We start from the raw sequence: 9,525 nt of genomic DNA, 5'->3' as shown, positions 1-9,525 counted from the left end.
CACAGAACTTTTATAACTGAAAATCCCCATGTTTCGAATGTATAGAATTATATAATAGAAAACACATAATTTTATACTTGAAAACACATAATTTTTTTTTTTTTTTTAAAATCTACTGTTTCGAATGTACAGAATTTTATACCTAAAAACACAGAACTTTATATCTGAAAGCACAGAATTTTATAACTGAATATACATATATTTTCGTCGAGTTAATTCCCCACACAACTTAACAAAACGATATCGTTTTGGGAGGCGCGGGGTGCACATTGCTATGTGCGCCCTGGTGCACGGTGGCAAATTATATTATGCACCGCGGTGCATAATCGATTATGCACCGCACGTCTTTTTTTTTTTAAATGAAAATTAACAGTGTTTATTTCCGCCGTTTCGCACCCTTTTACAAAAAGTAATTCTGTTATTCAGTGTCATTTTGTATACACTGCAGTTTCAGTTGAACACAACTACAGTTTCATTTCGATATAACTATAGTTTCATTCGATATTTTATAGACTCAAATATGTGAAAATGTTATTTAATTTTATTTTATATACACTATAGTTTTATTAAAACACAACTACATGATCATTTTGATATAATTACAGCTTCATTGTACAATATACACTCAAATATGTGAAATGTTATTCAGTTTCAGTTTATATACACTGCAGTTTCATTTCACTATAACTATAGTATCATTTTGATATAACTGCAGTGTCGGTTTGGATATAATGTAGTGTCAGTTGGTGTTTAATACACCAAACAAACGGACTCCGTTAACTCTAACGGCGGGCCGTTTCTTTACTTAAAGAAACGGCGCCGTATATGGGCCGCGGTGCATAATCGATTATGCACCGCGGTCTATAATATAACAACTGGTGCACGGTATAACGGTGCCAGTAGATAGCTCATACTATAGGACCAGAAAATTAAAGAATGGTTATCAATTTAATGTAATTCTTTTTTCCTTTTATGTTAATAATTATAATGGTTATCAATTTAGTGCAATTTTTTTTTCCTTTTTACGTTAATGACTTCTAATGGATAAAATCTCCATGATTACAGTTATCATATTATATTTACATAATACCATAATTACATTCCAAAATTAAGGTGGACTCTGATTGATGGTATAAAAATTGGTGCATTTGCTGATTGGCTATTTCTCCTCTATATATTGATAATAAGGTCCAGTAGGTAGCTCATACTATAGGACCAGAAAATTAAAGTGATTGAGTGTGGAGTCATGGATATTTTTCCATATTTCTCATCCATTTTTGCCCTTGCCGCTCTGTTGCTGGTCGGCCTTTCATGGCGAGGGCGAAGAAAGAGCAGCAGATCGGCGCCGGAGGCCGGTGGTGCTTGGCCAATCGTCGGCCACCTTCACCTCCTACGAGCTCCTGTTCCCCTGGTTAAGACTCTGAGCGCGTTGGCCGATAAATACGGGCCGGTGTTCATCATCCGCCTCGGCATGCCACGCGCCTTGGTGGTTAGCAGTTGGGAAGCCGTCAAGGATTGTTTCAGCATCAACGACAAGCTCTTGGCTACAAGGCCAACTACCTGTGCAGGTAAATACAATAATAATTCCTTTTATTTACTTTTAATTTGCCCCTTTGTGAAAGAAATTGAAGATTTATTATAACAATAATTTAAACAGTACAGTATAAAATTTAAAAATTATTTTAAAAAAAAATTGTATAAAAGTTGATTTTATTTTTCAAATAAAAAACTCACATGCAAAATGGCGTTGAATATTATGATATATAAATTGAGAAAATTCTTGACTTGTGATCCCACTTGATTGTGATGGTGTGATAGTGATTTATTTGTGACCATGAAATTAGAAGAAGTAAATGCAATAAGATTATTAATTTGTATTATTCTAAATATATTTATTATATTCACTTTTCAAAAGAAAAAAGTTCAATCATAATATTAAAGCTCCATGTATGGATCTCTCTAATTTGAACTAAAGATAGTTAAAAATTGTAAAAACCTCTCAATTTATTGAATAAGAGGAATTTTTATGGTGTCCTATATATAATAATTTCCTGGTTTTAAAATGGTTTCAATTTGTAAAATCTATGGTGGTGTTTGATTGAAGACTTTTGCACCCTATTATAGGTATGATACTTATTATTATGTTTATTTATCTATTTTTGATATCATATTATTTGAATCAAATCATTTAGTAATTACGAAACTCATTACATAAAAAAATTCATTATCCTTCTAGGATAAGCAATGTTGCTCCCACATTGTCACTAGTGACACTCAATCCCAAACTTCACCCCTATGACCATTTGAGCTGCCCATGTGGGTGTGTGTGTGTGAGCGTGTGTGGGTGTATAATATGACATACACCCACACACGTGCACTGTTTTTTTTAGTTAGTCGTCTATGCACTACTGTACCGCCCGACTAGCGTTTAGCGCCTATTACAATTATGTTATTTATTTTATTTTAATTAATTAATTATTATTATTTATTATTTATTTTGATTCTAATTCCTATTTATTACTAAACAAACTGATCTATTCTATTTAAACCATTACCAATTAACAAGTATTTAATTCTCATTACCATGCATTCTGATTTGCCAAAGGACCTTGTGGTCCAATGACACTAAGTTGCTCCCTTAGGAGGTTGTGGATTTGATGAGCTGAGTCAATATTGACTCTTTGTGCTTTATTAGGTTGAGAAAGTAGTTATGAACAGATACTACATTGTAATAGAGTCAATAATATTAAAAAAAAATAAACGAATTTACCATTCTGATTTCAATGTTTGAACTAAACACAACCTAATTGTTTCATCTCGACTTATTAAAATTGGCAGGCAAATACCTTGGGTATGATTATGCAGTATTTAGTTTCTCAACTTATAATTCATACTGGCGGAAGATAAGAAAGTTAACCGTGGTGGAACTGCTGTCGAGTAGAAGATTGGAGAAATTAAAACATGTTTGGGTGACAGAGCTGGAGGCTAACATCAAAGAACTCTACATTAATCATCCCTCCAATAAAAATAAACTAAACATGAGCCAATGGTTTGAGCATTTAACCTTAAACTTGATAGTTAAGGTAGTGGCAGGAAGGAGGTACGAGTACAGGAGTGATGGAGTGGTAGACGAAGAGGCAGAATGTCTGAAAAAGGTGTTCAAAGAGGTTATGTACTTGTGGGGAGAAGTTGTTTCAGGGGATGCAATTTTTCCACTTTGGTTGTTTAGGTGGTTGGACTATGAAGGCCATGTCAAGTCCATGAAGAGAGTTGCAAAGGCCTTGGATGCCATTTTGCAAGATTGGGTTGATGCTAGGAAGAGGGAGAATAGGAATAATAATGAAGATCAAGGGTTTATCGATGTTATGCTCTCGATGATTGACGATCAGTTTATGGAAGGTCAAGCTTATACGCGTGACACAATTATCAAGGCAACAGTGTTGGTATGTTTTCCATTTTGAGTTTTTTTTTTTTTTTTTTTTTTTTGTTGGAAACTCAATCATGTGACTTAATTAATGTTTTTTTGTTGTTATCTTATTCTATAGAGTATGTTACAAGATGGTAGTGAAACGTTTTCTGTCCACTTCGCATGGGTCCTATCTTCGTTGATGAAAAATAGAGAAGCACTAGAGCGCGTTCAAGAAGAGATAGAAGCCCATGTCGGCAGTGAAAGGTGGGTCGAAGATTCTGACATTAAAAACTTACCATACCTCCAAGCTGTAGTCAAAGAAACATTACGAATATACCCACCAGCACCTTTCTTAGTACCACACGAAGCCGTGGAAGATTGTACCATAGAGGGCTACCACATTCCAAAGGGCACACAGTTGTATGTGAACGTGTGGAAGCTACACCGCGATCCTCAAATCTGGCCGGACCCCGAAAAGTTCTTACCAGAAAGGTTCCTGACAAACGCAGAAGGCATCGGTAATCGACAGTTTCAATATATTCCATTTGGTTTTGGGCGACGATCATGTCCCGGGATGTTATATGCAACACAGATAACACATCTTGCAGTTGCTCGTCTGGTTCAAGGCTTCGATTTCAACACACCTTCAAATGAGGCATTGGATATGAGTGAAGGAATAGGCATTACAATGCCAAGAGCAAAGCCATTGGAAGTAGTCATTACGCCTCGCTTGCCATCTGCTCTCTATGGATAGATCATATATTCCTGTTACTTAATGATGTATTATATTTTATTTTACTTGTTATGGGGTAATAATTTAGGTTTAATTTTCAACAATAATCGTTTGATAGTTGTGTTATTATGGAGTTGAAGTCTTTGTCCTAGATTTTAAGTGGCCTTTGTAAGAATAACATTACTTATCCTGTTATTGAAACATGCAATATTTTCTCATGTGGATTAGGCGATTAGCTTCTTAAATTTGTATGACGATGCTTGTGATTCCCTCAAGAATTTGACAAGAACTGAAATACTAGAACAAAATATAAAATTATAAAAATGGTTTGGCCATCATAAACTACCAAGGCAAAAAATAAAACGTTAAACATTAAAACATTGTTGTTCAACTCCTAAGCTATATGATACGCATAAACGGAAAGAAATAATTGGTTGTTTAATTAGTAGGGAGTATATAAGGAATGAATCATATGTAATTAGAGGATAATTGACTAAATATGTATATTAATTAGAATATATATATATATCATTACCATGTATAGTAGCGTAATTATTGTATGTTTTAGTAATATAATATAAATAGGTCCACTGTACTAAAAAAAAAAAAGGTACATTGTATATATGTATTATATATGGGAACCAGATAGAGAAATATATTGTTCATGTTCATGTTATTCTTATATTTTTCTTGGAGCCCTCACACGCTTGAAGTATGAAATTGAAGTTTGTCCACTCACATACTCGAAAGGTTTATTATTAGGTTTATTATTTGTTACGTTCCTATCAAGGGTCATAACAATTAGAGCTTTCATTGAGAGATCCATGAAAGTATTCCCAATCTTTTATTTTTAAATCCCCAAAATTTTTTTAAAAAAAAAAAACCACCAAAAAACCCACAAATATTTGCATTTCTTTCATTCTTTTTATCCATTTTGTCCATCATATATCAACCCAAACACTAGCCAAAAAAAAAAAAAAAAAAACTGTGAAAAAAAGTGAAAAAAAAAAAAGGATCATTTCCCACTCTAGTACTATTTCACCATCAATGGGATTTCCCACTAGTAGTATTTCACCATCAATGGGATTTCCCACTAGTAGTATTTCACCATCAATGGGATTTCCCACACTACACAAATCACCCTAGCCATGTCCATTTCCCACTCTAGTACTATTTCACCATCAATGGGATTTGAGCAGTTTGATCCCCTTGTTTCTGGGCATCAATTATTTTGGAAGATTGATCTTCCAAAATTTCCAAACACAAGAATTTTTTGAATATATTATAATGTGTCTCGTGAACGTCTTTCTCGTGTTTCATTTGTGGTTCATGGTGATTCCTTAGAATGGTTTTATTGGATGAAAATTAATGGGTTATTGCATTTTTGGGATGATTTTCTTGAGTAGGTCAAGCTTCGTTTTGATCCGATTAATTTTGAAGACCTTACAATTCGATTTCCTTAGTTGCATTTCGTTCATTTGTGCTTCGTTTTCTTGAGTATGAAAATTTTTCCTCCTTCACTCCAAATGAAGGTCAACAACAAGAACTTGGGAGTATCCAATTCAAACTAGAATGGGAGTACAAAATTGTCGAGTTAATCATAAACATACATTCAATTGCTATGCGGACACTTGTTCTATAATTCTTTTTTAATGTTCGATTATTGGTTAGAATATATATAGTCACAATATTGATTGGTTATTAACAGTTTCACAAGTGAATTGGATGAGATGAGAAGATTAGTGAAAACATAAAAGTTGGATAATATTCCTGGAATGAGTATGATTGTTTGAATAGATATTTATTCCATTCCTTTGACAAATAATATATAATTGGCAAACATCTTCAAAAATTGAAACTTTAGATAACACATTTAAAATGTTGACAGTGTACTTTTAAAAAGAAACATAGAGCATATGGGAATCAGAATTCCATTCGTTTATTCTATATGCATGTATAGACCATGCATATACTAAAGACTCTTATTTGACCACATAGAAAATTAAAAAAAAAATACCTGCCCATTAAGCATATATATGCTTATAATCCAAACATAGTCGAGGGTAAACGCGGTGTAACAAGTACTTCCAAGGGAGTTAATTTAGGCAAGGTAATGCCTCCGCCTTCGGTCATGTCCAATGGCTCATTTGGAACTGTACTGAAATTAAAGCCTTGGAATAGTCGAGCAACTGCAACATGTGTAATTTGTGTTGCATATAAATTTCCAGGACATGATCGTCGTCCAAGACCAAATGGGACAAACTGATATTGTCTGTTTTGGGCAGCTTCCCCTTCCAAAGGTGTCATGAACCTTTCTGGTAAAAACTTTTCTGGGTCAGACCAGATTTTAGGATCGCGATGCAATCTCCACACATTGACGTATAGTTGTGTGCCCTTTTTGATGTGATAGCCATCTACTACACAATCATTCACCGCTTCATGTGGAGCTAGGTATGGTCCTGGTGGGTATATTCGCAGTGTTTCTTTGACTACAGCTTGAAGGTATGGTAAATTCTTAGTATCAGACTCCTCTGCCCACCTTTCTTTGCCAATGTTGGTGTCTATCTCCTCTTGAACACGCTTCAAACATTCTGGATTTTTTAACAATACAGCTAATATCCATGTCAAGTGCTGCGAAAACGTTTCACTAGCATCTTGTAACATACTCTGTGCGATAAAACAAAAATAACAAAGAAAAATTAAGATAAAATCCAACATTCGCAACCCTAAACAATTTAAACAAGCCAAGAACATACCAACACAATTGCTTTAATTACTGTATCGCGGGAGTAATGGTAACCTTTGGTAAATTGATCATCAATCATCGAAAGCATGACATCGATAAACTTTTGATCTTCGTTACTTCTCCTCTCCTTCCTCCTAACATCCACCCAATCTTGCAAGATGGCATCCACATCCTTTGCAGCTCTTTTCATGGACTTGACATGGCCTTCATAGTCCAACCACCTGAAAAACCAGAGTGGAAATATGGCATCCCCGGAGACAAACTCACCCCACAGATACATAACTTGACTGAACACCTTCTTCAGACGCTGTGCCTCCTCGCTGACCACCCCGTCACTCCGGTATTCGTACCTCCTGCCGGCCACTATCTGCATTATCAAATTCAACGTTAAATGTCCGAACCATCTGCTCATGTTCACCTTCGGAGCCGAGGGATTGTTGTTGTTCTTGTCGTTATCCATGGCAATAGTCGTGTAGAATTCATTGATGTTGGCTTGCAGCTCCGACACCCAAACATGTTTCAATTTCTCCATTCTTCTGCTGGAGAGTAACTCCACCACCACCAATTTTCGTACGTTTCGCCAATATGAATTGTTTGTTGAGAATGTAAACACCGCATAATCATATCCAAGGTATTTACCTGCCAATCGTAACATTCAGATGTTTATCTGTCTAGATTTAACAGATCAGATGTAATTTTTTTTAAAAAAATATTGACAACATATCTATTGTATGATTTACAAACAACATATGAAATCAATCAGCTTTCAAAAGTAACAATAATTGATCACCTCCAAAAAACATTCAAGCAATTTTTGATCCAATGTATGTAACATTATGAATAAACCTAAGTTTGTAGAATTTGATTGTATTATTATCGTACCTGCACATGTAGTTGGGCGTGCAGCCATGTGCTTGTCGTTGGTAGTGAAGCAATCCCTAACGCCTTCCCAGTTACTAACCACCAGGATCCGGGATATGCCGAGGCGGATGGTGAACACCGAACCATATTTATCCGCCCACTCGCTCAAGGTCTTAACCAAGGGAGTCGAGGTTCGGAAGAGGTGGAGGTGGCCGATGATAGGCCACGCGCCACCGGCCTCCGGTGGCAATTTCTTGCCCTGTTTTCGCCATGAAAACCAAGCAAACAACAATGTTGCAATGCCAAGGATTGTTGATATCCACGAAACAGCATCCATGACAGGCCCTGGTGGTCACACTTCGATCACTAACGTTGATCGGAAATCCTAATGTATTCTAAATGATGTGTGAGTCGTTAACTGAGTAGCGAGAGGACTCAGGAACTCTTATAACCACATTCCTCCAATGTAGGTAACCAATTGTTCTTAGTTATCTATTGTTATTCAAACTCTTCTTCTTTTATTTTATTTATTTTTAAATAAAACTCCTTAATTTACTTAAGACTTAGTTAAAATATATTTACACTATATTAAAGACTTAATTATTATTATTATTTAGAATAAGACATTATTATTATTATTATTATTATTATTATTATTATTATTATTAGAGACCTAATACAAAGCAACTTATGAGTCTAGTAGGATTGTGCTTATTATTCATAATGTAATCACAACTCTAAATATGAAGGAGTTTTATTTGCATTATCCTAGGTAGCTACAGTGTTGTTGTTTGATAATGTCCAAATACGTAATTAATAACATCCCATAAGTAGGTTGAAAATGATGCAACGTACAGATGTCAATTGAAAGTGGTCCGATACGTTACGACAAGTAGCTTAGTGTACATATATGGCCAATTGAAAGGCCTATATATATTTCTTTCCGAGTCTCCGCAGATCATTATATCAAAATCGATTTTATCCTTTGTTTTATATTATTACTATATTACTTACACTAGTATTTGCGCACGTGCGATGCATGGAATAAATTTGTTGTAATATATTAAGAATATTTGGATCGATATATAATTATTTGAATTAGAACATCAAATATTATATAGTTCAATTGAATATACGGGTTGTATCATTTATGTGTTTTTATATTATCATTGTATGAATTTAAGCAAATAATTGCTCAAATTAATAGCTAATGTGTAGATGTATGCATGTAGTGTTATAACTTTGGAGATTTTTTGTATCATTGTTTAGTATTTTTTTTTTTTTATAAATTATACAAATGTGTTCGTTTTCTAGCAACTCAGTTATATGAATGAATTGTTATCTTAATTCATTTGTATGGAGGATATTTTTTTTATCTATACATATAGCAATTTTGTCATTTAAAAAATATAATATCAACGATTTTATTTACACATTATTGAAACCTCTTTGTAGACGACATTGGTAGTAGCAACACAATCTTGTCCATCATCGTCTAGAGCTAACACCTTCAATTGATCAGGATGGGTGACTCGGTGAAAATATATAATGGTATAATATTAGTCAATTAGCGATCCTTTTATATTTTAAATAAATTAGTAATATCATATTCATTTTCAGTCAATTATTCTTTTGTATTTTTAGTCCATTAGAATATTACATGGAGTGATATTTTTACCTAATTTGTGTTCCATTTTTAATTGAGGATGTATAATATTATTATTGAAATATTTCTGTTCCATTTGTAATTTACCTTTACTATTGTTTAAAATATGC

General features: G+C 34.2%; 2 protein-coding genes across 2 annotated transcripts; one reads left to right on the top strand and one right to left on the bottom strand.

Annotated features, from left to right (window-relative positions):
- Window positions 1-1,194: 1,194 nt before the first annotated feature.
- On the top strand, window positions 1,195-4,362 carry LOC109181750 (cytochrome P450 82C4-like). Its single transcript, XM_019331656.1, has 3 exons — window positions 1,195-1,568; window positions 2,839-3,443; window positions 3,546-4,362. The coding sequence occupies exons 1-3, from the start codon at window positions 1,247-1,249 to the stop codon at window positions 4,161-4,163; spliced, it is 1,545 nt and encodes a 514-aa protein (XP_019187201.1). The 5' UTR covers window positions 1,195-1,246; the 3' UTR covers window positions 4,164-4,362.
- A 1,701-nt stretch (window positions 4,363-6,063) lies between these two features.
- Window positions 6,064-8,101, bottom strand: LOC109181748 (cytochrome P450 82C4-like). Its single transcript, XM_019331654.1, has 3 exons — window positions 7,771-8,101; window positions 6,899-7,527; window positions 6,064-6,809 (listed from the first exon to the last, which is right to left on the bottom strand). Exons 1-3 carry the CDS (start codon window positions 8,084-8,086, stop codon window positions 6,183-6,185), a joined length of 1,572 nt encoding a protein of 523 aa, XP_019187199.1. The 5' UTR covers window positions 8,087-8,101; the 3' UTR covers window positions 6,064-6,182.
- Between the last annotated feature and the right edge of the window lie 1,424 nt (window positions 8,102-9,525).

The sequence above is a fragment of the Ipomoea nil genome, unplaced genomic scaffold (genome assembly GCF_001879475.1).
Source record: "Ipomoea nil cultivar Tokyo-kokei standard unplaced genomic scaffold, Asagao_1.1 scaffold1043, whole genome shotgun sequence".
Taxonomy (NCBI): domain Eukaryota; kingdom Viridiplantae; phylum Streptophyta; class Magnoliopsida; order Solanales; family Convolvulaceae; genus Ipomoea; species Ipomoea nil.
Note: the sequence above shows the minus strand (reverse complement) of the source record. Positions and strands in the feature narration are given on the sequence as shown.

Bases quoted from the DNA above. Each gene is read 5' to 3' on its own strand.
- LOC109181750 (XM_019331656.1), top strand. From the start codon at position 1,247: ATGGATATTTTTCCATATTTCTCATCCATTTTTGCCCTTGCCGCTCTG. The intron at 1,569-2,838 runs GTAAATACAATA...TAAAATTGGCAG, and splicing joins AAGGCCAACTACCTGTGCAG to GCAAATACCTTGGGTATGAT. The intron at 3,444-3,545 runs GTATGTTTTCCA...CTTATTCTATAG, and splicing joins TTATCAAGGCAACAGTGTTG to AGTATGTTACAAGATGGTAG.
- LOC109181748 (XM_019331654.1), bottom strand. From the start codon at position 8,086: ATGGATGCTGTTTCGTGGATATCAACAATCCTTGGCATTGCAACATTG. The intron at 7,528-7,770 runs GTACGATAATAA...TACGATTGGCAG, and splicing joins ACGCCCAACTACATGTGCAG to GTAAATACCTTGGATATGAT. The intron at 6,810-6,898 runs GTATGTTCTTGG...TTTATCGCACAG, and splicing joins TAATTAAAGCAATTGTGTTG to AGTATGTTACAAGATGCTAG.